The sequence below is a fragment of the Carcharodon carcharias genome, chromosome 1 (assembly GCF_017639515.1).
Source record: "Carcharodon carcharias isolate sCarCar2 chromosome 1, sCarCar2.pri, whole genome shotgun sequence".
In the NCBI taxonomy this organism is placed as follows: Eukaryota; Metazoa; Chordata; class Chondrichthyes; order Lamniformes; family Lamnidae; genus Carcharodon; species Carcharodon carcharias.
In genome coordinates this window covers 74,502,446-74,530,043 of record NC_054467.1, presented here as the reverse complement: position 1 = coordinate 74,530,043, position 27,598 = coordinate 74,502,446, and the positions used below count along the sequence as shown (strand labels likewise).

The 27,598-nt window shown below is 40.1% G+C and overlaps 2 protein-coding genes across 7 annotated transcripts in view; one reads left to right on the top strand and one right to left on the bottom strand.

The window, feature by feature from the left end:
* zbtb49 (zinc finger and BTB domain containing 49) overlaps window positions 1–692 on the bottom strand; it is a 36,211-nt gene extending 35,519 nt beyond the window's left edge. The window contains exon 1 of one of the 4 annotated variants that reach the window (XM_041185324.1): window positions 562–692. The gene's annotated coding sequence lies outside the window, so the exon portion shown is untranslated. Of the gene's footprint in view, window positions 1–371 lie in introns of all 4 variants that reach the window. The other 3 variants (XM_041185311.1, XM_041185332.1, XM_041185317.1) reach the window with 3 other exon arrangements.
* On the top strand, window positions 671–27,598 carry lyar (Ly1 antibody reactive homolog (mouse)). 3 transcript variants are annotated; one of them, XM_041185346.1, is made up of 9 exons: window positions 671–829; window positions 5,967–6,133; window positions 8,621–8,735; window positions 11,087–11,194; window positions 12,355–12,438; window positions 15,333–15,729; window positions 19,907–19,984; window positions 25,445–25,530; window positions 25,784–27,598. In XM_041185346.1, exons 2-9 carry the CDS (start codon window positions 6,012–6,014, stop codon window positions 25,919–25,921), a joined length of 1,128 nt encoding a protein of 375 aa, XP_041041280.1. In that variant the 5' UTR covers window positions 671–829; window positions 5,967–6,011; the 3' UTR covers window positions 25,922–27,598. The 3 variants fall into 3 exon arrangements, with proteins under 3 accessions (XP_041041280.1, XP_041041293.1, XP_041041287.1); XM_041185359.1 differs by lacking the exons at window positions 25,445–25,530; window positions 25,784–27,598 and adding exons at window positions 21,230–21,300; window positions 25,266–25,353; XM_041185353.1 differs by lacking the exons at window positions 25,445–25,530; window positions 25,784–27,598 and adding an exon at window positions 21,230–21,417.

Sequence of the window (27,598 nt, the reverse complement as noted above, 5' to 3'; positions counted from 1 at the left end):
CAACTTCTAATTGAATACGCGAAACACTTCAAAATGAGGATAAATTCCACAAAGTGAATGAAGATAGCGAAAATTGAAACATTTAGCCATCATTGTACATTTAAAATTGTTTTAAATAAATAAATGTATTCAATTCTGCAGTCAAACTTCCCTTCTGAATAGGTTTTCACTCTGCAATAGATTCTCATCCTCAGTCCTACTCTACCCTTTCTCGCTGCCAAGCCCTAGGAGAGGCTTTCCGGTTCGGTTTCCAGGACAACAGTTACTAAAAGGGGACTCGGGGCCTAAAATGTAGCTGCGGGGAAGAGCACAAAGCGGATGGATGAGGGGAACACGCAAGCGCCCGGGGGAAGCAACAAATCGAACTCAACTGATGCTGTGGCGCCTCCGAAGGCTTTTCCTGGTCGCTTGGTCACAGCAAAAGGAGCTGCCTCCTCGCCCGTTCAAAGAGAAGCATATTACAGTTTAGGACTGGGCGGTAACAGCTCACAGCAACCGCAACAAACAATTGGAAGCAGCCCCGGACCGGGCCACGTTCCATTCCCGGGCAAGGTTCTTCACCTAATTGTTTACGGAGTCCGCTTGCTCTTCTCGCCTGGCCTGGCCTGCCCCTCGCTCTCGGGCATCTCTCTCTCTTTCTCCTTTCGCACTGAGCACTCTCCCAAAAGGGCCCGGCCACCCGGAACCTCGGCACCGGGACGAGGAGGAATGCGGAGGATCAGAGGGTTGCACCTTGTTCCGGTGCCGCACGTGTTAAGTTCGGGCATGTTGGGGTTGTGAGGAGATGTAAGAGCGCCGGGCGCCCCTGAGGAAATCATCTGTGACTGTTGTAAGTGTTCATCAAGGGACCTGGAGCCCCGAGCAGAGTTGAACGTTAACTTGTAATTTATGCAGTTTGAGAATGTCGCCTACTTTTGTAATATTGATTATAGAAGTTGGCTGTTCCCTGTTGCCTTGGTCTAAATTAAACTAGATTTGTATGTCGTTTTCTTTCTCCCCCCCCCCCCCACCCCCGGACGGAACGAGGAGTGTTTCAGTTCTACATTGGAGTGTCAGCCTGGATTGTGTGCTCCAGCATGTTCCCTCCGCTTTAGTTGCTAAGTTTTATGCTGTTATTTTTCCTTTCACTCCATCCCACATGCTTGCTTTCTTTATAAACTTACCTAAAAAAATGACTTGGGAGTTTCAGTCTCTCTAAATTAATCATTTTAGACCGTAAGACATAGGAGCAGAAATTAGGCCATTCGGCCCATCGAGTCTCATCCGCCATTCAATCATAGCTGATAAGTTTCTCAACCCCATTTTCCCGCCTTCTCCCCGTACCTTTGATCCCCTTACCAATCAAGAACCTATCTATCTTGGTCTTAAATACAGAGATAAAAACAAAAAAACTGCAGATGCTGGAAATCCAAAACAAAAACAGAATTACCTGGAAAAACTCAGCAGGTCTGGCAGCATCGGCGGAGAAGAAAAGAGTTGACGTTTCTGTCGAAGGGTCATGAGGACTCGAAACGTCAACTCTTTTCTTCTCCGCCGATGCTGCCAGACCTGCTGAGTTTTTCTAGGTAATTCTGTTTTTGTTTTGGTCTTAAATACACTCAATGACCTGGCTTCCACAGCCTTCTGGAGGAAGCTTTTCTGGAGGAACCTTTTATTTATAATTGTAATTTCTAAAGAAAGATCTGCTATTATATAGCATCTTTCACAACTTTAGGACAATACAAAGTACTTTACAGCCATTGAAATATTTTTGAAGCTTAAAAACAACTCTCACTCCTCTGTCTGGCTGAACTTGTTCTCTCACTGAACAATTTTTCCTTAAACTTGTCTCACTCCCTCCAAATAAAAGTTGTGGCTATGAACCCCAGTTATGCCTGTCTCTTTATGGGGTAAGTGGAACATTCCTTGTTCCGGTCCTACTCAGGCCCCCCCCCCCCACCCCCCAACTCTTTTTTTGGTACATTGATGACTGTTTTGGTGCTACTTCACGCTCTTGTCTGGACCAGGGAAAATTTATCAATTTTGCATCCAATTTCCGCCCCTCCATCATCTCCACATGGTCCATCTCTGACACTTCCCTTCCTTGACCTCTCTGTCTCCATTATGGTGATAGATTGTCCACTAATATTCATTACAAGCCCACTGATTCCCACGTCTTCCTCGACTATAGATCCTCACATCCTGCTTCCTGTAAGGATGCCATCCCATTCTCTCAGTTCCTTTGCCCCTGTTGCATAAGTTCCGATGATGCCACTTTCCACACGGCACTTCTGACATGTCTTCCTTCTTTCTTAACTGAGGTTTCCCACCCACTATTGTTGACAGGGTCCTCAACTGTGTCTAACCCATCTCCTGCACCTCTGTCCTCACACCTTTCTCTACCTCCCAGAACCGTGATAGGGTCCCCCTTGTCCTCATTTTTCACCCCACCACCACTTCTGCATTCAAAGGATCATCCTCTGCCATTTCCGCCAACTCCAGCATGATGCCACAACCAAACACATCTTCACTTCACCACCCCCCCCACCACCACCTTGTTGGCATTCCATAGGGACCATTCCCCTGGGACACCCTGGTCCGCTCCTCCATCACCCCCAACACCTCAGCCGCCTCCCATGGCACCTTCCCATGCAATCGCAGAAGGTGCAACACCTGCCCCTTTACCTCCTCCCTCCTCACCATCCAAGGGCCCAAGCTCTCCTTTCAGGTGCAGCAGTGCATTACTTGCACCTCCTTCAATTTAGTCTACTGCATTCGCTGCTCCCAATGCGGTCTCCTCTACATTGGAGAGACCAAACACAGACTGTGTGACCGCTTTGCGGAACTCCTTCGGTCAGTCTGCAAGCATGACCCAGACCTTCCTGTCGCTTGCCATTTTAACACACCACTCTGCTCTCATGCCCACGTGTCCACCCTTGGCCTGCTGCAATGTTCCAGTGAAGCTCAACACACACTGGAGGAACAGCATTTCATCTTCCGATTAGGCACTTTACAGCTTTCTGGACGTAACATTTGAGTTCAACAACTTCAGACCATGAACTTTCCTCCATCCTCATCCCTTTTTTTTATCCCCTTTTTTCAATATTCATTTTTCTTTTTTATCCACTTATTTTTTATTTATTTTCATTTTTATTCATCGTTTTATCCCATCTTTTATCCTATTTTCGATATTTTTTCCCCACTGCCCCCAACCCCCATCCCACTCCCTCTAGGGCCATCTGTCACTAATTCATGTTTTTTCCAGAGTGCTTATCCTTGTCCTGCTATGATCACATTCTGCTTTCTGACCTTAATGCCACCATCAGCACCACCTTTAACCTGTACCATCACCATTAACACCCCTTTGATCTTTTGTTTATGACATCTTTGTCAATCTCTCCTTTGCCTCTACCTATCGCTGGCCTTCTGTCCAGCTTTACCTGCTTTCTCCTCTCCCCCCCCCCCCCCCCAACAGTATAAATTTCATCACATTTTTACTTCTCTTTAGCTCTAAAAAGGACTCATATTGACTCGAAACATTAACGCTGTCTTTCTCTCCACAGATGTTGTTAGACCTGCTGAGCTTTTCCAGCATTTTGTGTTTTTGTTATTTTTGAAGCTGTGGTAATCTAGCAAATCTGGCAGCTGATATGTGCAGAGGTTATAAAAATTAGCAGGATACCAGTGATAACGCTCCTCTTCAAAATAGTACTTTGGGGTTTTTTAGGTAGGACTTCGATTTAACATTTCCTCTGAAAAATGGCACCTTTGATAACTCCCTGTTTACTGCATTGGAGTATCTACTGAATTGTGTGTTCGAATCTCCGAACATTGACTTGAATCCACAATCTCTGCCTGAGGCAGTGTTATTTTTAATACCAATTTTAGTCTCTCATATTCCTGCATTTGATACAGCTCCTCATCTTGGTTTCTCATCTCTCAACACCCACCCAATCATGCTTGAGGTTAGCTTCAAATAATTCTATTCTCATCCTCTGTCCCTCAACAAAAGCCCTTATAGCTTCATTGTCAGTAACTTTTTAACTTCCACTCCTGTGTCCTGTCATTACCTGATGTTATTCACTGCCAACCTCCTTAACAATTGAATATTGGGAAGACCAAAACCATCATCTTTGGTCCTTGCCACAGACTCCATTCTTCTCTGAGGCTAAACTCTTGCAAATTTGGTATGTTATTCGACCATGAGCTGAGTTCCAGACCTCTTTTTCTCCATTACTGATACCACTGACTTTCACCCACATAACGTTGCCCATAGCTGCTCTTGCCTTCGCTCATCTGCTGCTGAAACCATGCCTTTGTTACCTCTAGACTTGACTATTCCAGTGCACTCCTGACTAGCCTCCCATGTTTTACTCTCTGTAAAGTTGAATTCATCCAAAACTCATCTGTCCAGATCCTAACTCGCAAACAAGTCCTGTTCGCCCATCACTCCTGACGTCTTTGATTTACGTTGGCTCCTGGTCCAGCAAGGCCTTGATGTTGAAATCTCTACGTAACTTCACCTCTTCCTGTTTCTCTCCTGGTCCAGCCGAACAACCCTTCAAAATCTTTGTGCTCTGCCAATTCTGGCCTCTTTTGTTTCCTGAATTTTCTTTGCTTCCCTATTGGCAGTCATACCACCTGATGTCTAGGACCTAAGCTCTGGAATTCCCTCTCTACTTACTCCTTAAGAATTCTTGCTGTTCTGCTGAAAGTAAGTTTTATTACTGTGCTTAACATATTTTGATGCTTCCTCTCTCATATTTTGTTTACTAAGTGACTCTCGATCAAGATATTCTTGGTCAAATTTTTATAAGTATCCTCCAATGTATTCTAATAGACCCAAGTTTCTATTAGTTGGAATAGCAGCATCTGAACTTAAAACAAAAAATGCTGCAAGTACTCAACAGGTCAGGTAGTATCTGTGGTGAGAGAAACAGAATTAACTTTTCAGGTTGACAACCTTTCATCAGAACTGGGAAAAGTTAGAGGTCCAATATGTTTTGATCAAGGATTGGGCAGGACAAGGACAAAGGAAGATCTGTGTTAGGGTGGGAGACAGGAGAGCACACCTTCTCCAGGCACATCTTTTGTTCCATGTCTTGCCCGATCACCATTCCCTCTGACCCTGTAAGGCTAACTCTTCTGTCATTCAATCTCTCCTGTCTTCCACCCTATCACAGACCTTCTTTTGTCTTTGTCCCATCCACCTCTTGCTCAAAACCTGTTACATTTCAAATTTTTATCAGTTCTAATGAAAAGTCATTGGTCTGAAAGTGTTTCTTTCATCACAGATGTTGAGTATTTCCAACATTTTCTGTTTGTATTTCTATTAGTTGGCACTGATTGTCTCAGTCTAACTCATGCTCAAGTACTAACCTTGACATCAACTTTCTCAGACATTATAGTATACCAAATAAGTTGGAATCATTTAAAAATCATTGAATTGCTCCAAACAGGGTTTAGGTGTTGGAAAGTCTAAACTTAATGATTCTTATAACTGGATAATATCAACTTTCTCCTCCAGTCGGCTCTTTTTCTTAAATATGCAAAAATTTAAATTCTGTGTTTCAGCTCCATTTTTTCCACAAGTAAAACCTTATCCATTGGATGTAACCTCTTCATTTACTTGTCAGGGTTGACAGTCTGAACTTCAGTTGACCCTAACATTAAGGTCTAGAATGCAGAGTTGTAAAACAAGACACCTTCATTTTCTTCTGTGATGTAATGTCCTTGTTCTTGGAGGCCATCATGTCAGTTCCAGGACATCACTGCAGGAGTTCCCCAGCATAGTGCCCTAGGCCCAGTCATCTTCAACTGCTTCATCAGTGATCTTCCTTGTGTCATAAGGTCAGAAATAGGAATGTTTGCTAATGATATAATTAAGCCTGCTGCAAAAATAAGATAAAATCTGCACAAGTAAAGCCTAAATTTGAACTGATTAGTCTTCTATTTCACAGAAATTTATATATTTATTCCTGATGCAGGCATTTTTAATGCAGCGTGTGAGAAGGTGCCTAGAATAAGACAAAATGGTGGTTTTCGGCTGTAATGAATGTGGAGCGTCTGTCAAGAAAGCCCTAGTGGAAAAACATTTTAAGATCTGCCGGAACTGTCTGTGTTTGTCATGTATTGATTGCGGCAAGGACTTTTGGTAAGCATTTGGCATGGGGGTGTACAAAGTTTTGGCTTTTACAGGTATATTGTATTCAAATAATCATTTGGTAGTACAGAACTTGAGTATTGATGAAGAAAGAGACATGTCTAAGCTTTTCTTCTATCACTCATTAGGACACATGCAAGAATACCAATGTAAGGGTGGAAACAACAATTTTTACTGTATGTGAAGAGAATGTTGATTGGTTGGCAAGCGGAGCAAGTTGCCATGGAAAATGCACCACTGATGGTGAATGGCAGTTAAAAGTCAAGCAATGTTTGAAAATTAAACCAGGCATCTTGACCCTAATTGGCCAAGGCGTTGCACTGAGGAATGAGTCAGCAAATGGCTGTCACTTATTTTGTTTAGCTGGAACAGGCATAATGTATGTACATGTTCTTTCTCTCTGCAAGTAACAGGGCCCTGTGTATTAATATATGTAGCTTCCAGTACACGTAAATGTGCCACATTGCGAGCCCGATTGATAATCTTAAATTGGTTGTCAGCATAATTCTTAACACATTGGACAACATTTGCTAAATAATCCTGAATCGCATCTAATGTTGGACACTATTTTGAGTTTAGCAACACGGGCTGGTTGGGTGCAGTCTGTACTCTGCCTGTTGTGAACAGCAGCTGGGACATGCTGCTTGATATGATTCCCCAGTCTTTGGGATGTACGGCCTACATACCTAGCATCACATTAGCACCGAAATTCATATACCACATTACTCATTTGTGTGATAGGAGAACGTCTTTTTGGCTTGCATCCTGTTAGTGGCGAATACCACTTGTGTTGCTACTGCGTCATAGCAGTGTGAAACAGCTAGCTTCACCTGTTGCTCAAATTATTCTGAGATACTTTGCCCTTCCAGGGTAGTCTGAGGTAGACTGGGCACTTTTCAGGGCTGAATGTGATGGCCTTAGGCCCATTCATGAGTTTGCGTGATATACAGCGTGAAATTATCTGATCATGGTAGCCATTATCCCACAGGATGCCTTTGATAATGGTCACCCTGATCAGATCATCTCTCATGTATACCTCAGATTACCCTGGAAGAGCAAGGTATCTCAAAAATTTGAGCAACAGGTGAAGCTAGCTGTTCCACACTGCTGTTTAGAATGGGCAGGGTAGAGACCATACCCAACCAGCCTGTGCTTGCAAAACTCAAAACAGTGTCCAACATTAGATGTGATTCTGCAATTGAACAAGATTTGCTAAATAATCCTCAATGTGCTAAGAATTACGCTGACAATCAATTTGAGATTGTCAGTTGGGCTCGCAATGTGGCGCATTTGTGTGTACTGGAAGCTACATATATTAATACACAGGCTCAGTTCTTTGCAGACAGCACATTGAATCTGTTTCAGCTAAACAAAGTAAGTGACAGCCATTCGCTGACTAATTGCTCAGGGCTTGGCATTGCCCTGCCTTATCAGTCTGGTTTAAATTGCAAACAATGCTTGGCAATAACTCAGTCACCACCAGTGGAACATTCCCCATGGCAACTTGGTCCACTTGCCAACTAATCAGCACTCTCTTCACGTACAGTATAAATTGTTGTTTTCCCCCTTTTTTATATTGGTATTCTTGCGAGTGTTCTGAGTGCAAGATGAAAAGCTTAGACATGCATCTCTTTTTCAGAAATATATTGTATTGTATTTGAACTTAATATTTTCTCGTATTTCTTTTAATTTACTTCTTTCCCTGCCCCATTCATGAAATATCCAGTACAGAGATTAAACTATCTGCTTCCAGGTTTCTGCCCAAGTTATTGATCACTAAGGAATACATGAGGGTGCTGTAGAAAATGCTCCCTCTTTATCCCTTCTTCTCTGAGGAAACACCTGGTTGCCTTTTAATTGCACTCTGTTACAGCACAAATGAGATTACGAACTCTCACTGATGCAGTAGTTTAGTGGGTTCTCATGGAGCTATTCACCACCTTGTGTGCTAAAATAGCTTTTTTGCCTGAAGTTTGAATTATCTTTCGGACAAATAGCTTTGAAAATTTAGCAAAATTACTTTTTGAAACGTATGTAATACAATGGCTTCCAACATTTAAATGTGTAAGATAAAAAGCTAATATCAAATTTTGCTTAATGCTCACATTTTGTATGTAACAAATCAAGTTTGTTTTACTTTGATCTTCATCATTAGAGGGTCTGTTGCAGTCCCATTACTTTTCTGACTCTCAGTTTTAACTGATTACTTACACTGGTATTCCTGTTGTCCCATGAAATTTGTGAAATGATTCATTTGATAGCACTGCATATAGTTCAATATTCTATCACAACATATAGAGCTGAACCATTAAACCTTCAGCAGCTACAGTTTTGAAGAATGCATGTTAGGGTTTTGCTGTGGGCTGTTCACTTCACTCAAATACACAACAGAAACTTACTCCTCCCTGATCAAAGTTCTTTGCTAGATGAGGTATTAGTTTACATTTCCTCCTAATAGAGGTCTGCTATTGTTTGTAGGGGAGAGGATTACAAAGCACACATTAAATGCATTAGTGAAGATGAGAAGTATGGTGGTAAAGGATTTGAAGCCAAGGTCAAAAAGGGAGATGTGAAACAACAACAGTGGATACAAGTAAGTAAATCTTAATTTGTATGCTACTCTAAGTGTGCTTCAAGATGTTGTAGTAGTTCATTTCAGTTTAAAAAGTTTTTCCGCTTAGTGGGCTGTTCAGCTTTCTAATTGAATCTTGCATTGTTAATGGTAGTCCTGTGGAAATTTCTATATAAGCTGTAGGATACTTTTTTTTTATTACCTAAGTGAATAAGACCAAACATAATCAAACAAGTCCTAAGTGAGTTATTTGGGATTTCAGGAAAGGAATTAGCACATACTTAAGAACTTCTTGTGTAGTATTCTGCTCAAATGTAGATGTACGACTTCAGAAATATGAACAGAAAATGTTGGACAACACAGCAGATTAGTTGGCCTCCTTAAAGAAAAACAACCAATTATTAAATTTAAGTTTGTACAGTGTATGTAATTTTGTTTTAAAGTGTACTTAAATTTTATAGTAGTAATTTGATTCGGTACATTAAGGTTTAAACCAGAAGGTTTAAGCCTGTCTGCTTTTTGGGTGGTTGTAAAATACCCCATGACATTATTTGAAATAGGGCAGTGGAGTTCTCCTGACTTTCATTTACCCCTTCACCATCATCACTCTAACAGATTATTTAGTCATTTATTTCTCTGCTGACTTTGCTGTATGCTAATTGACTGCTGTGTTACTTATATTACGTTAGTAACTGCATTTCAAAAGTGAGTGATTAACTGACTATGAAATGCTTTGGGGAATTATGGGATTGGGAAAGGAGATATACAAACAAGTTCCATCTTAATTGCTACTTGCTGTACTGGTTTCACTGCGGTCTGACTTTTTAACTGCCTGTGACACTTAGGAAGGTAAGTCCATTTGGATTATCCTGTGTGAAATAAATTCCACGTTCGATGTATCTGAAATAATGCAAACACACAAAAAATATGCAAATGGTGGGCCGGGGAGTGGGGTGAGAAGGCACAAGATGTCTGTGTACAACAAAGGAAAGGAAGGAGGGACATTAAAAGGGCTGGAGCTAAATTGAAACACAGAAGCTTAGCAAAACGTGATGGATCCATCAACTACACACAGAAAAAGATCAGGTACAAGCATCCTGATTAGAAGCCTCTGTCTCTGTTTATGCCTATATCTCTGTGTATCCTTTCTATCTATTGTTTTCTATTGATTGGTTTATAGGTCATTTAACACATTAATGTCCAATCTGAAGAACTGTGCCGGAAATATTGGCATTCTTCCTATCTTTACAAGTGCTAGCTGAGTGTCTCCAGCGTTTTGTCTTTTTGCTTCACTCCTAATCTGCGAGGAAGTGCATCAATTAGTTCTCTTTGTGTAGTTTTTGCAGCTGTAGTTCTTTAACTCTTGGCTTTCTGCCTGATGAAGGCTATATACACAAATCTTGTACCTTGTCTTACACTATGTTATGTGTTTCCAGCTTTTTGTAGATGCATTTTATTTGTAGTTTTTCCTTTTTATTCTACTGTTACACATCTCATTGCAACTGATCATGGTGGTGGTCAAAATTTTTTCTTGCAATGGATCATTTCATAATGATACCTATAGTATGGATGATTAATGCACCATGAAGAACAATGGTACTACCTGTTGCATTGTGTGTTGCTCTGACTGATCTGAAAATTGGATTTAGTTAAATATGACTGTAGATACTCTGTTAGTCATTATTTAGTTGCACAATGATAATGTTTAGTCCTTTAGAGCTTCAGTTGATGAGTATGCTGGCGTGAGTGATGCTTTCCTAATGCGTTGCCATTGAAATTGGGATCTGTAAAATGTTTTGAACCATGATCCAGGAAAGACAGAATACAGCATCACTGTGATGTGAAGCATATAATTTCTATTCCAGACTCTTGCCTACTCTAGTTCTGACACAGAATCTGTAGTTTGCATGAGTTTTTCTGTTATTGAAGAAGCCAAAAGTAAAGTTCCAACTGAAGTTGCAATTCTTGCAATTTTGTCCAGCCATGAGACCACTTTTCAAGGAGGCGATTGCAACATAACTGCAACTAGTGTGAAACTTTTCAAAAATAATTTTGTGGCCCCCCCCCCCCAGAGTGGGGTCATATGTGCATGTTACGTGTAAATATTCAGATCTCCACTCTGTGTGAGTATTAAGTGGCACAATTTTTTGCCTGTTCCCACTACTTTAGATGCAGTTACCAAGCTAGTCCCAGTAGTATAAAGGAAACTTAGGGTTACATTTTACTACCATGGATAGTTTACTGCACTTTGTATTTGTTACTGTTGATTGTAATAGTGGGTCAGATGCATTGCGCGTAAAAGTTAATTAAGGCAGTGTGTGTTATTAGGGTACAGCTGCAGATATTAAATTTAATCTTTTACCTGTATATAGAAAATTCATGAAGCTATGAATGAATCAAATGTTAGTCCCAAGGTGCGTGAAATTCTGAAGCAAATGGATTCGTTTGACAACATACCTCGAAAGAAAGCCAAATTTCAGGTTTGTGTTTTTTTTTAACTTGTTTAATGGAAACCTGATTTTTAATATTTTTATAAATTGCCCAAGATGCATTTTTATCAGACTGTGCAATTGCGTAGCTCTTGTTTTGTGTAGATTTTACAGTTTATAAGACAGAAAGGGCCTCCTATGGAATTTTTCAATGTTTAGTAAAACACTAATTCCATAAAGCACATAATTTAAACTGGACTGCCCAGAGTGAGCTGGATCATATACACCATCATTTACCATACCTAACTATTCTACATCCACAATATTACTCGCTGAACAACTGTGAATGTACATTATGAATTCTGATTGCTTGCTTAGACTACTGTCCTTCGTTGTGATAACTTGAAATAAGGTTAAATTGGAAGTTGTTAATACAAATGTATGCGAAGAATGGAAGTCCCTTAATGGGTAAAATTGTAACCAGTTACTTAGAGATGTCCCATTGTATTGCTCACAATGTCAATAATATAGTTTTTTTTAATACAGTGCTTACATTGTTACACTACTTCATCAGAGAGCTTTACAGATTGAATTGTGCTTGTCAGTTTCAGACTGTAGTTCACAACTGCTCAACATTTCAAGACTGTTCTGCATCTATAACAAAATGACGTCTAGGTGGACCAGATGTTCTAGTTTTAATATATATATACATGTGTATGTGTGTGTTTTTTTTCAAATATAAGCAATCTACAAATGTTTGTCATTGCCAAATTCTGTAAGTGTACATTTTAAAACATCTGTGACTTATTAAGCAGTTTTATAGATTTATGCACAAACAACTTATCACTAAAATTAAAAGAAAAACTTCAAATGCTGAAACTCTGAAATGAAACAAAAAAATGTTAGATATACCTACCTAGAAGTCTATAGCCCTTGCGGTTCTGATAAAAGGTACAGGTTTCTTTTTACAGATGTTGACTGTGTGTGTGTGTCCAGCATTATTTGTTGTTATTGTGAACAGTTTAATAACTCCTGAAGGTCCAAAATTGAATTTATCAAATCATTGCTTTTCAAGTTGCCCTTGAGAAGCTTATTTCTAAAAATTAAAGTTTTTGAAACTTGATTTAATTGGAATGATGGGCTTCAGAAACAACATATTTTCAGCTGTGTAAAATTTAGATTTTACTCAGATTTTTTTCATTGTTTTGCAGAACTGGATGAAAAACAGTTTGAAGATTTATAATGAGGATCTACAGGGCCAGGTGTGGGAGATCTTTGCTGCTGCTGTCAGCAATGTAAGTCACAACACATTTGAACTAAAACAGATCACCTGCAATTGAAATTAGATAGAAGTAGAATGTGCTACAACCGTTGATTCTCCCATCTGTTGGCAAATTCCAGGATTGACACCATTGCAGAATCAACATATTTTCATCTGGGATATCATCAGAGTTGCAGTGACTCAGAGATAGCTATTGAATGTGACCATCACTTTGAATAAAATACAAACGTACATAAGCAGTGGTCCTATCACAGACACTTGGGGAACATTACTGTCTACCATCTTGTTTCTAAAACCTTTCCCATCACTATAAAGTGACTGGCTTGTAGTTACACCCTTTAGGGAAATCCCCTGGCACCTCTATAGTACCTAGGGAAGATTGGAAGATTATGGCAAAGCCTTTCTGCTATTTCCACTTGCACTTTAGCAGCTTGCTGTATTGGACTGTTAGCAGTCTTTTAGATAATGCTCATGATTAGTGAAAAGGACAGTATCATGGATGGATATCTGGGGTAGACCTGAAGTTAACTGAGAGAATAATGGAGGAGAAGATGACATGAGGTAGGGAGGTATTGACAGTATACTATAAATATACAATCTCCTATAAATAGCTCCATTTCAAAAATGCAGAAGAACAGAGAGACTTTCATGTGTCCCTAGTTACACAAGTCCTTAATGGGGCAGGGCCAGTGGATTAAGTGGTTTTTTAAAAAAAAATCACATGGCTTCATTGGATTTATAAATAGAGCCATAGAACAAAGAGGTCACTCTAGAACTTTATAAATCATTGCTTAGGCATCAGCTGAAGTGTTGTGGACAATCCTGGGTACCACCTTCTCAAAAGATACGAAGGGGACCAAGGAGGTTTCCCAGGATGTTACCAATGACCAGTTGAAGAGGTTGGGAAAGTTAGGACTGTTCTCCTTGGTAAATATCAGGTTAAGAAGGGACCTAATAGAGGTTTTCAAGATAATTAAGTTTTGCTAGAAAATCTATTCACTTTGGCAAATGGATCAATAATCAGAGATTGTAGATTTAAAATAATTGGCAAAAGATCTAGACGTGGGATGAGGTTTTTTTCACTGAGTTATCAGGATTTGAAAAGATGCTGGAAGCTGATTCCATGGAATAATTTTCAAAGGGAGTTGGGGATGTACTTGAGGATGAGAAATTTTACAGGCTTACAGACAAAATGGAGGGCATGGGACTGAGCATGATTACTTTTTCAAAGAGCCAGCATGGGCATGACAGGTCAGCTGAATGGCCTGCTTTCTGTGCTGTAAGTTTTTTATGACTCTATGAAGACATTGACAGCAATTTTGCACCCTTTAGAGTGGAACTTGTAGATGGCATTACCTCAGGTGAACTACAGAGGGCAGATGTTGGAGGTGGCAAGAATGATCATCAACGTCTAAAATGACTGAGATGTCAAAGAACATTAGAGATGGGGGATTGTGGTCAAAATCAAGCAGGCTATCTTTTGTGACTCTGACCAATTCAACCTGTGGAGCAGAGCCAGTGTGAGAGACTCTCTGCTGGGATTAATGCTCTTAATGTAAATAAATAACGTAGAATTGGGTATAGGAAGCATAAATATCAAATATTGCAGAGATCACACAAATAGGGAGCATGGTTAACTGATAAGAGGACTCAAGTAATCTTCAGAAGGATACAGGCAGGTTAGTCCAGGTGGATAGCTCCTCATTGAAAAGATAAGAATATTCTGGGAGAAACAATCTGAGAACATAATACAGTAAACTTTAAAAGCAGTTGAAGGGCAGAGGGACTTAAATGTTTGGATAAACAGGAAAAATAGAAAAAACACTTAAATAATTTTTAAGAAAAATTTGGAATCCTAGGCTTTATTAATTGGGCATAGAGTACAAAAGCAAAGAGGTAATGCAAAACCTTTGCAAAGCATTGGTTAGGCCACTGTTAAAGGAAAATAAATCAAATTTGAGTACCTTGTGTTAGGTTATCAAGGCCATCGAAAAGTTACATAGGAGATTCATTAAATAGTACCAAAGATGAAAGGCTTTACTCACAAGGACAAACATTAGAAGCAGTTCAGAGAAGTCCCACTCGACTGGTTCCTGTGCTGAGGGGGGTTATCCTATGAGGAAAGGTTGGACTAGAGTTTAGAAGAATAAGAGGCGATCTTATTGAAACATACAAGATCCTGAGGGGACTTGACCAGGTGGATGCTGGAAGGATGCTTTCCCTTGTGGAAGAGACCGGAACAAGGGGACATGGTTTAAAAATAAGGGGTCGCCCATTTAAGACAGAGATGAGGAAAAACATTTTTTCTCTCAGGGTCGTGAGTCTGTGGAGCTCTCTTCCCTAGAGAGTGGTGGAGGCAGGGTCATTGGATATTTTTAAGGCGGAATTAGATACTTGATTGACAAGGGAGCCAAAGGTTATCGGGGTCGGAAGGACAGTGGAGTTAGAGCCACAATCGGATCAGCCATGATCTTATTGAATGGCTGAGCAGGCCCAAGGGGTGGAATGGCCTACTCCTAATTTGTGTGGTCGTATGAGAGACCAGAGAAGTTGGAGCTGTTAACACTGGAACAAGAGAGCAGAATGGTGATATTACAGCTAGGTCGTTTATGAGAGATCAGGAAACAGTTTATTCACATAAAGGATAGTGGAAATCTGGTACTTGCTCCTGCAAAGGGTTACGGATTCTGGGTTATTTGAAATTTTTAAGAGTAAGATCAATAGACAAATGGTCTACTGTTGCTATGCTGCAGAGAAGATTAAGAAGTTTACTTTGCAATGCAGTAGGAATATGCATATGGCACAGAAAATGTAAAACCTATGTTTAGCTGTATAATTTTTATAATTCTATAATGTACATTAATCTTGTGGTATAATATCTAAATATATTAAATTTGTTTTGCTAAGGATAAAAACAACCAGCAACCAAAGCAGAAACACATTCAGAGTGGTGTAGACCCATCAGAATCAGTAGAAGCAAACCAAGATCAGGCACCTGTAGTAGAAAATGAAAAGAAAGAAATAAAAAAACTGGAAAGAAAAGAAAAAAGGCAAAAAAAATCCAAAAAAGAGAAGAAACACTTGAACTCAAAGGATGGTGAAAATTCTTTAAAGTGTGAACCAGATTCCAAAACAAGTCATCTGGAAGGGAAAAGGAAGAAAAAACTTAAAAAGCAGCATAAAGATGAAGCCCATGCAGTAGAGGAAAATGGCAATCAAGCAAAGGGCTATGAGCAACAAGACAGTGAAAATTTACATGGCAAAAAGAAGAGCAAGAAGCGTAAACAGAAAACATCCAGTGAAGGTGGGTAATTAGTGTTTTGGTTCTTCGTTGGAGAAACCCAGATGATCTATTATCAGCATTACTTGCATGATGGAAACCCTTTCAATTTCAATTTGTAATCAGTGTCTTTTGGCATTTAGAAAAGTCAGTTGAATTTCTGCTGGAGTTCTTCAGTGGTTTTAGGAAAAATCCCAGAGAGGTGGCTTTGAAAATTGTAAACTGCTATTTACACCATCTCACCAAAAGTTCCATCCAGACTGAAGCAGGATACTGGGGAAAACCCCATGAAAATTCAGGGCCAATTTTTCCAACCCTTTGGAGGAGGAGGGAGCATGAAAAGTTAGAATGCAGAGTGTTGGGTCAGTTCCCTGATGTGCTTCAACTTCTGTGTGCTTTTTCCAGTAATGGCAGGTAGCCAGTTAAGGTATTTTGCACTTGAGTGAGATTTTGCAAATGGCTCACAGGGTCTACACTGTCAGCAGCTCAGCAATTTCACTGAGATGGCTGCACAACAGTGGCAATCGACTGCCTATTGGCGTTGACATTCAGTAAGGTCAGCAGTATAAAGGTAGAAGGCAGCAAGAATGATCCCTTACAAACCCAAGAGCTGACGTTGTGGAATCATCCTTCTGAGATGGGTAATATACCAGGTGTCAGCGGTTCTCACTTTGGGTGGCGTTGCACCAGCATAAACTGTTAGTGCATCTGATCTGCACACTTGTGTGTTGAAGGGTGCGCCTGGACATGGGGTCCACTTATTCAGTGCTCAGACACAGTGGAGCAGCGACAGGTAGAGCAACACATCCAGCCTCATGCAGGAGAGTGCGGCAGAGGCAGTGACCGAGTGGTAGGAGTCAGAAGAGGGTAAATTTAGAAAAGGATCGACTTTCTCGACCCCATTGAAGCAACAGTGTCATTGATGGCTGTACCTCTACTGCAGATAGTCATGGATATATGGCCAGAAAAAGTGACAATCCCGCTAAATTTTTGTGTAGGCTTCTTCCAGGCCTTGTTTGCAGACAAGTGAATAATTTTACAATTAGCTGCCCATAGTTGCACCACACAGTTAACAGATGCCCTATATGTGAGGGCATCTGGCTGCACAGCATTTGCCACAGTGTGGCCAGGGGGTTGTAGGATTTGCCTCAATGTTAGGATTCCATCAGGTGCAGAGGATGGGAGACTGTGCACCCACGTGATCATTAAAGCGTGATCAGAGCAGCCAAGGACATTTGTCAAAAGAAAGGCTTCAACTCCCTTGAGCGCGCAGCTCATGTGCAACCACCGAGATTCATCTGGCTGTGTGCAAATTGCCCTGGTGCCTACCATGATGTATACTTCCTGAGGCAGTTTCAGATGCTTCAACTGTTCATGCCAGCAGGTAAGCCATCACTCTCATCTCTGCAAGATTCACTTGAGAAGGGGCTGTTGCTGCATCTGCTCGTTGGGTGGGTGTATTGCAGTGGTATCAATGTGGCCCTTGTGAGACCAGAAGTAAGTGCTTTCATCAATCCTTGAACACAGGCATTTCTCCTCCATAGATGTTTTACCTACCCATCAACCCTCCCACGCCAGGACTTTGCCCCACAACATTCCATGCCATTCAGGCCATTGCTGAGTATGCGTATGTATACAATGAGCCACCATGAAACACATGACATGCATCAGATTGCCCACATAACTGGCTTTGTTCAAATGAAGTTTATGAATTTAAGAGCCATAAAGAAATTCACCCAGTTGTCTCATAGTGGTGCTATTGAAATTTCTTTATTCTTTTCCGTGTGCTTCTGCGTTGTGCTCCCCCTGTGGCTGAGGCCAAAGTGGATGCAAGCTGCCCTTTGCCCTGCTCTGGCAAAGGAGATGCCTGTGGCTATCACCCTCTAGGTAAGGCCCTTCCACTGACTGCCCCACCTGTATCTGTGCTGGGGCAGCCTTGGCCATGGGGGCAGGTCTCAGTGTGTTTCTGTGTCAGAGAAGCTAACAGCTTACCAGGAGTGATCTGAGGATGCCCCCTCATTACCAGACGGCCTGCCTCTAGCCTTTCAGAATACAGCTGCATGTGCCTACTAACCAGGAATGGGAAAGTGCTTGGCTGCACTTCCATTTACCTCTGGGCCATCGATGCTATGGAATGAACAGTGTTGCTGGGCATTGCAGCCATATTGTGAATGCCACTGTGTTGTTCCTGCATCTGTTCGTTGGGTGGGTGTATTTGAGTCTCCATAAGGCTGGCTGCTCTTTCAATGGAGGTACTCATGCACTCATATAACTGAAAGATGGCGGCACTTGTGACATGTATGATTCCTCAATTTTCTGCCAAAGGGCGTACACAGCTTCCAAGAACTCTGTCAGGTATCCACCTATCTCCCTTTGCTGGTCCACAAATACCAGGTTTGTGCATGATCCCCAAGGCTCAACATCTCCGGTGAGCTGAGCATGGCTGCTGCAGTTCTCCATCCTTTCCAGACTATCCACATCTTCCACTATCACCTACTGCTGCTCACATGCGATGTGACATACTCCTCGCCATGTACCAACTGTTCGACACATGACCTATGTGCGTGTATCTGCACTGGTAGAGGGTTTGCTTGACACCTGTGATAGTGCATCCTCAATGCACTGCTCGTCCTCTGAGACCAGCACTGCCACCTCTTGCTCTTTCTCCAGCATTGGCCCTGTGGTTTAGAGAAGATGTCAGTTAGTGAAACTTGCATCCCTCAGTGGCTACTTCACACTTCAAGCGACTTTTCAAATAAGAAAGCATGGATACAAAAGTAAAATGAGCTAGCTGTTCCAAGCCTGTAGCATGGTTTCAAACATCAGGCTTTCACCCCTCTCTGGCACACCCCATGCCTTGTTGAGACATTGCCAATCTCCAGGGCTGCCTCTTCCACCTGAATTAGGACTAAGGGTGGATTTGCCTCCTCTGCCAGTTGTTGTGTGCTCTTTTCTCCTGCAAAGTGAAAAACAAGTTGCCATGAATGAAAGGGCTCACATCTGCATCTATAGTACACCATGTAAAGCTTCTCAAACCATTAATGTTCTGGTGCCATTCTAGCATCTTCCATGAGTGGCCATGGTGGGAATGCTTCTGTTAGTCACGGAGGGGACCTGAGCACACAAGCCTCATTATTAGTGAGACCTGTTTGCACTGAAGCTTTGCAGTGCAGAGGGTTGCTGCGCTTTTCAATCCTTCAAGTGTGCCGCCTCTGGATTTCATGCTACTCACTTTCCCAGACCTCGATAGGTCATTGAATTGTTTCAGGAAATGGATCCTGCTCCACCACCAGCCATGCCTGCTTTGCTACGGTGGCTGGCTTCCTTCCCGCTGTCTTGGGGAACAAGATATGCTTGTAGGCCCTCACCATCAGCAGCATTATCTCCAAGGTGGAGTCATAAACCTTGGATATCCTTGAATACCAGCTCTCTGTTCTGCTTCTTCCGCTCACTGTCCACAGTCGATAGGGACACTCTGCCTGCAGCCACACTTTATAGGCTGTCGGGCACTGTTAAAATGAGCCACTTGACTTCCAGCTCTCAGTTCTAGAACCCTCCCACCGTCCCTAATTGGTTAACAAACACAGAGGTGGCCTGTTAATTGGTTGTCTCCTATAAAATGGTGCTCGAATTGGAGATACCAGCAGAGTCAGGATCCGGAAATGGTCCAACACCTAAGGTTTTTGTAAGTCTGGAAGATTCTGGTCAATGTGTCTATTTTAGATAATATCTCCACTCTAAGGTTGTACTGATGATAATTAGCAAGCACCTGTCCTCTCCATGCATAGTTCTCTGCTGGAGGGACCTTGCAGGCAAGCAAACTCTCCCCTGATCATTTCCCATGCTGCACATGAATTAGGGTAGAGTTTCAGAGAAAGCTGTAGCTGGGATTGATATACACCTGTGTTTTGAAGGTTGGAAATCTATCTGCAATATTGTGGATTTTATTATAGTGCCAAATTATACTAATCGGCATTTTTTTTTCCCTTTTTGGGAACGAAAAAGGAACTGTTTATTTTGAATTGGGTACAAGCAAATGGTGTAGAGGGTCTTTTCCTCTCCAGTCTTACTAACTTTAACTATTGGTGTTGATCTATGTAGCTTCGTGGGTAAGTATGCATCTTAATCCTGGCTAACCATTGTCTTCCTATGCAAAATAGAAAGTTATGATTGATTGATATTCTTCTTGCACATCAAACAGATGAACCCAACCCTAAACAACAGAAAGTTGAAATTCCAGAAACCAAGGAAGTGGAAGAAAATAATGAGAAAAAGCAAGGTATTTATCTCTAGTACATTAAAAATCTTACTACTTACTAGACTTTCTGTCTACACTACATGACTTCCTGTTCAGGCTTCTTATCCCATGAGAAACTTTCTTCCACATTATTTCCGATATCAACATTTAGAATTTTTCTTTATATATGTGTCGTGTTATAATTACACAATTTGGCTGCTTGGCGGCTTAGTGCCAAATTCGTGAGTGTTCTCAGGCAAACTCTCAAGAAAATTTCTAGCCCTCTACTCGCATTTCTGCTTAACCTGCTCTTTAGCTTTGTTTTATTGGCCCAGACTGATTCTTTGTTCATTTCCTTTTAAATTTGTTAATTTCTTCGGGCAATGTAAAATTAAAGCCTTCAGCCTGAAATCTCCCTGTTGCATTAAAAGGTTAAGTTATTCTCCTCTGTATTCTCCACATCGAGCCCCCACACCAACCTCCGTCACTGGCACTGGGGTGTTTCTTCTGATCCACTGAGCAATTATTTGTCCACTCGGAATTAGCTCTGAAAAACAGTCACCTCAATATGTGCTAATGCGCAGTGCTACAAGAAACATAATTAATCTGAATGGTATGTTGCTCTGGTCACGACCTCTCATGATATTGTGTCACTATGCTGCCTGCAGTCCAGTATTATGCCCCTATTTAGCTGGCACAGAATGCATCTTCTCCTGACGTCACATCAAATAAAGCTTGTTGCTGTAGCTTCTGGTTTGGTTTTAAACAATTTGGTATTTCCCTTCTACTTCCAATTTCTTTGCAGTTCAAGATTTGACTCTTTGCAACGGATTAAATCCAGGCTTATAGTACAAATTTGGCTTTAGCTCATTTTGCAATGGGTACAAATCCTGGACATGGGACCCCAATTGTCATGACCAAGTAAAAGATGTTTCCTTAAAGTGGTCCATGAGCTAAGAGTTTATATGTACCCCTCTTTTAATTTGAGGGGTTCAATTTACAAATAACCCAGCAGACAAGTTCTGGTGAACAAGATGAAAGCGAGTTTCTTACAAAAACTACTGCTGAAAATTACTTAGGTAAAAGTGATAAAGTTATTAACTAAAATGCAGGTCCAAAGATTAAAAGCAGGTAAAGATAAAAATATGCTTAAAGATGAGATTTCAAATCAGCCTCTGTGGGATATTGTTGCGGGCCAGTTGCTTGAATTCTTTTCCGAAGTGAAGGGGTTGAAACTTGGTTTGGTTTAGCAGCTATGACGGCCATTCAGAGGTTTGTCTTTTTCAGGTGGACTCAGCGGGTTTTTGGGAGAGAGAAAAGGTCTCCTATTCCTCACTAATTCAGCAGTTACTGTACTTGTAAGTTCCCTGGACACTCTCAGCAGAAAAGTGGTTGATTTGTTAATACCTTCGCCTTTGTCTTCTCTTGGCCAAGAACACTCAATGCTGTTGTCTCTATGAGTTCTTCCTGGGCATTCTGTATGCAAAATGGCTGTTCTGTCACAGACTTTATATGGTTCCAAAACTTAAAATGGCTGCTATGTCAATTTCAATGACGCACTGTTCCCCCAGACAAAGATGTTAGTTATGTTGAGGTAATTTGAAGCTCCTTCCTGTCTCCTATTCCCTCAGAAATAAAAGGGTTTTTCATACCTTTTAAATTCAATGGACATCCTTGGAAGAGTTTAATAACTCTTCATGCCAGCTCTCGAGATACGAGTCTGAGCAGGTTTGAATAAACAGCAGAAGGTGCCATGTTGTCTGTCCACACTTCCATTTTGAAAAAGGCTTTTAAACTCAATGTAAAGGTTTGAAACAGACGTGTGCCCTTTAAATGCTCTTAAAATCTGTAACATATTTCTCATCTCAATCCTAAATGATCGGCCCCTCATCCTGAAACTGTGCCTCAATCTTCTAGATTACATGTCCATGACACTGCTGAAATCCATACTTGCTAATGTCCTGTGACTAATTATATAAACAACAGTAGTGTGAAAATGTAGTGATTTTCTCTCTTCCTAGAATCATGCCTTTTAAAATTGAGGAACTGCATAAAAGACATTCCTTATTGAGCAACATATCCTCCCTGCCAATCTCTCCCTTTCCTGAACCCAAATTGCGACAAATCCCCAACTGCAATCATCCCCTACTTGCCAGAAGCCCTTCCAACCACTAAACAGCATCATCTAATGACCCCCATCTTTACCCCACTTGGCAACTTGCCTCCCAAGCCACTTTCTAAATTCCTCCTAGCCCGTGGAACAAGATCATCTGCTTAGTAAATTGTGTTGTACCTTGCTGTCTCTCCCCACATCCCTTCATCACACTTCCCACAAGGAGAAGGAGGAATCAGATTTGAGGAAGAAATAATAAGGGGTGGGGGGGTGGGGGTGTGGTTTGGATGAGGGACATTAAACTGACACAACTCCGTGTCTTCATTTTGGAACTTAACCCTGTGTCCCTCCTCTTCCAACTTTGCTCCCACCACCCCCACAACCTAATATTAAATTTCTTCAGTCTACATGTATCTCCTGTTAACTTTTTCAATTCTTAATCTTATGTCCACATTTAGAAAGCTTGTCCTTCCAGATTTTTCTGAAAAAAATAATTGTGTCTGAATGGTGCACACTGGTATTTATGTACACGTTGTCCAGCACATTTGTAGTGAGGAAAAGATACCCTGTGAATAGCCAGTCATAGCGAGGGTCTCTATTCTCTGGAGTTTAGAAGAATGAGAGGCCATCTCATTGAAGCATTCAAGATTATGAAATGGCTTTACAGGGTGGGTACTGAGATGTTATTTCCCTGACTGGGGAATCTAGAAGATTGAGGCACAGTTTCAGGATAAGGGGCTGATCATTTACGATTAAGACGAGAAATTTTTTCAATTCACATGGTTGTGAATCTTTGAAATTCTCTACCCCAGTGGGTTGTAGATGTGCCATCATTGAATATATTTAAGGCTGAGGTGGACAGATTTTTGGTATCTCAGAATCTAGGAATAAGGGAAGCAGGCAGGAGGGTGCAGTCGAAGCCCAAGATCAGCCTTAATCGTATTGAATGGTGGAGCAGACTTGGCAGGCTGTATGATCTTCTCCTGCTCCTATTTCTTATGTTTTCTTCAGTTGCTGAATTTTTGCACTGCTCTGCTGTTACCTCCCCCTGGTTTCCATGAAGTTGCTTTAATTGTCCATTAAACTCACCACAAAATTAAATTTAGTAATTAACAAATGTACCTTTTAACAATGTGATTTTTGTTGATGATTTCTGATCAATGTCTTTTGCCAAAAAAGTGAACAATTAAGTGCAGAATCTCATCCTTTCAAGTTGTGAATGGTTTTCGGAGATTTTAAAAATCATTTTTAGCAACTTTTTCTTCCTTTTTCCTTTCGGTCTCTCTTCTCTCTCAATCAATCCTTCTTTCCTTCATTTATTTCTCGTTCTTGATTGGAAACTGCCCTTCTGTCCTTTCTCACTTTGATTCTCAATCTTTAGATCTTATTGTCCCAGATACACTGTTGCTCTCTCTACCAACAACTTTGTAGGAAAAAATTCTTTACAACCCAATTGTGCACAATAAATCTAACATGTCAAACTCATGAGTGCCACCACTGGAATTAAGCATAATGACAGCGTTAACAGGAGGTACATGCAGACTGAAGAATTAAGCGTAATTACAGTATAATAACTTTAAATTTACAGTTTCCATTATGAATGTGGTATAGGACTTTATAATAGAAATATAAAAAAAAGACAAAATTGAAAACTTATAAAATAATTATTGAAATCATTCTCTAATTTAGTTTTCTCCTTTCTAACCTGGCTTCACCTGAATGCTAAAATTGACCTTTACTCCTTATGAGCAAAGTAATTGGAAATTGACTAGCATTGAGGAAAAAATAACAAGACTGTGTATAATTTTTTAGCATCAGCTTTTTGTATGCTTAAATTAACCTACCTTTGTGTTTTTATATTGTACTGTCCATTGTTTTTGTGGTAATCACTAGGATACAGCACTCTTAACATGCAATGAGAAAATTGTATATTGAAAATATACCTGCAATCGTTTACTTTACATCAAAAATATTGTATAACTGGTAAAGTATTGTCCCTATTTTACATTACTAGCATGCAACTAGTGTGTACCATGGTACTAAGACATTTTCTCCAATAAGCTTTGATATTTAATATCCATAATCGAAAGAGAGAACTTACATAGGAACAGGAGTTTGCCATTTAGCCCTCAAGACTGTTCCAACACTCAGTTAGATTATGGTTCCCCTGTGTCTTAACTCCATGTCTCTTAATACCTTTGTTTTTCGACGTCACTCCTGAACAGCCACCTTCTCATTTTAAGGTTATGTCCCTTGTTCTGAACTCTTCCATCGGAGGAAATAGTTTTTCTTTACAGACCCCACCAAATCCTTTAATCATCTTAATCATTTCAGTTGGATTATCACTTAATTACCTATACACAGAGGAATATTGGTCAGTATAACCTGTCCTCCTTTTAGCGCCTGTATCATTCTAGTGAATTTACGCTGTACCCCTCCAAGGCCACGTCTTTTTCTGTGATGCAGTGCCATGAACTGAACTCAGTGCTCCAGATGAGGTCTATTCAGAGCTATGATCAGCAGTAAGGTAACTTTCACCTCATTGTATTCTAGTTCCTTTGAGATAAAGGCCAACATTCCATTCATCTGTTTCATTTTTTGTACTTATGCACTATCTTCTTAGTTGGACCCCAAAATCTCTCTGCTCGTCTACTGTTTCGAGTTTCTCAACATTTAGAAAAATGATATGAGCTATCCCATTTATATAGCACCTTTCACAATCTGAGGGCTTCCCAAAACATTTTACATACTCCTGAAGTGTAGCTAACTACTAAATTATAAACAAACGCAGGAGCTGAATTGCACAAGCAAGATCCCACAAGTAGTAGAGTTAAGTGACTAGATAACCTGTATTAATGATGTTGGCTGAGAGCCAAATATTGATCAGGACACTAGGGAGAACTCCTCTTCTTCAAATACGTTCACCAGATTGAGATATTGGTTTACTGTCTGGTTCAAAAGATAACACCTCTGAGTATAGCACTCTCTGAGTACTGTATTGAAGTGTGGATTATATACTTAAGTTTCTGGGTTGGGACTTGAACCCACAACCTGCTGATTTACTCGAGTGCTACCACTGAGACTGGATGTAAAAATTCATCCTTTTCTGGGTTAAACAAGGTTCATATTTATTCTCCATTTTTTAAAACAATATTTTGAAGTACTGTTTGCTATTGGCAAATAAAATATGGTGTATTTGTATATTTACAGAAAGTGTTGATCTTTTTTGGATGCTTATAACTAACTCACCTTAGAGTTCTGTTGTATATTTGGAACCAAGTGAGTTCAAAAACTGGAAGATGATGCATTGTGAGTTCTGTTTAGTCCATTTGCCTTTATTTTCCAATTCTGAAGTTTATATCTTATACTTAATGAACTATTTGTTTAAGGAAAATTCAGCTGGAAAAGAATGATCAAGATTGTTCTACAGCAGTCTCCAGAGCAGGAAATTTCTATTAAAAAATTAAGGAAAAAGGTAAGGTTTATTGTGGCTATGCAAATGTGTATACAGTAGCTGTGACGTTAAGATATGGATATAGTAATGTTGTCAAAACAGAATGAAACTTTTATCAATAATCGAAATAATTCCTGCATTCGAAGCTTATTTTGTATTCCTCTGAATATTGAAAAATGTTATTTGATTTAGAAAGTTATTTTACCCAGGATGTAATATAATACTAATTACTCTTTGTAACAGTCTTGCTTGACATGTATTCAAATTCTTGCAGGTTCTATCCCAGTATTACGCTGAGAATGGCGATAGTAACTACAAATCTGAAGTGGAACTCCTGGCAGTTTTTTACAAGAAGATAAGCTCGAACCCCAAATTTAAAGTGCTGAAAGATAAAGTGAAACTTGTAAAATAATATTATGACTTGACTGTTGAACTGTAGGTGACAAAGGACTGGACCATCTGGACAGAAAATGAGTTTATTCTGTCTCTTTCTCTGCAATTGTCTTTCAGAATGTAGTGCTTTTATATCTAAAGCTGAAATTTCAGCGTTGAGTTGGGTGACAGCTAATACTTCACCATGGCTTAGAGATGCCCGATTATTTAATAAAATGAACTACTTTTACATGTGCTGGAAGAATTTGACTCTTTCACAACTTTGAATTTAAAGTGAAATTACTCACATTTAAATTAAGTATTTAGAAGCTGTGATGTGATCGCAGGATAGATACAAATCAAGAAAGCCGTGGAACCCATCTACGCTCAATTTTACAGAACAATGCTACAACCTCTGTTTTTCCTATCATAGAATCCAAATGTTTTCTTAACTGTTTTAGTATGGAGAACATTGACATTAGTCAATTAAGGAAAAATGTAAGGGTTTATTGTGGCTTTAAAAATATGTATACAGTAGCTGTGATTTTAAGATATGGATATAGTGATGTCAAAACAATGAAATTTTTATCTATAATAGAAATAATACCCACATTCAAAGTTTATTTTATATTCCCCTGTTTAATATTGAAAAAGGTTACTTTATTTAGTTATTTTACCTATAATGTAATAAAATAAGGTCAGATGCATTGCCTCTCTTCTGGCCTCTAGTACATTTGAATGTCAGACTTTGCAATATGCTGAAACAATTCAACCTTTGATTCAACACCACTTGGATTGAATATGTTTTTGTCATGAAGTGTCAAATCAAATGGAGAAAAATAGTGACAACTCCATTACCTTAACCATTATGTTGCTAGTCGCTTAAGGTGGTGCAAAGCCATTAACTGTACCTTCTGACAAAAATATATTTTAAAAATTGAGCAGTCACGGTGCAAAAGCTAGCTCGGAACAGGAGTGCTCGTCCATATAATCTTTCCTCAATCTGCAGCATGCAGCACTGGAGCGGAATATTGGAACAGGATATTTCCCAATTGGGAGTCTATCTTCAGTCAGTTCATCACTATTATCAGGCTGAGCACGTGAGCTACAATATATTCCATCCCAGAGCCCCTTCTGCTCCTTGTTTTCCCATTGTCACTTTTTAATTTAGGTCTCCTATATATAGCTCCACCATCTCAGCTTTGGCCTTCCACAAGGTGTTTTCGCAACTGACCTTTTGAGTTTCGGAGAAAGGAAAAATAGTGGACAAAACGGAGTGGCTTTGTGCAGTTTCTACATTTTGATACAATTGATGGATTTCTCTGAATGGATTCTGATGTGCTGCAGCCGAAAAGGACTGGAAAAATTTTTTGAGTAGTTTAATTGGTTGTTTCATTTTTTGACTCATGAATGTTTGAGTGTCACGTTCTGATTTGCTGCAGGTTTAGGAATATTAAGTTTCAATGAATCAGTGAAATATTGACAGAAATGTTTTTGTTATAAGGTATGGTGTATATATATTATGTTACAAACAACCATCTTGCCTTGTAGTAAGACGCTGGCTTGGCTCTATAGCATTCGGAGCCTGTACCTAATAATACAGAACATGTTTATTGTTTGTAAAATAACACAATTTTAGAGTAAACTAAGGAAACTATATAGGGTACTCTTAAATAAATTAACAATGCTATAATTAAATGAATCATGATTGTCAAAA

Excerpts from the sequence above, each read along its gene's own strand:
- lyar (XM_041185346.1), top strand. The coding sequence starts at position 6,012 with ATGGTGGTTTTCGGCTGTAATGAATGTGGAGCGTCTGTCAAGAAAGCC. Across the intron at positions 6,134-8,620 it reads GATTGCGGCAAGGACTTTTG|GGGAGAGGATTACAAAGCAC; the intron begins GTAAGCATTTGG and ends TATTGTTTGTAG. Across the intron at positions 12,439-15,332 it reads TTGCTGCTGCTGTCAGCAAT|GATAAAAACAACCAGCAACC; the intron begins GTAAGTCACAAC and ends TGTTTTGCTAAG.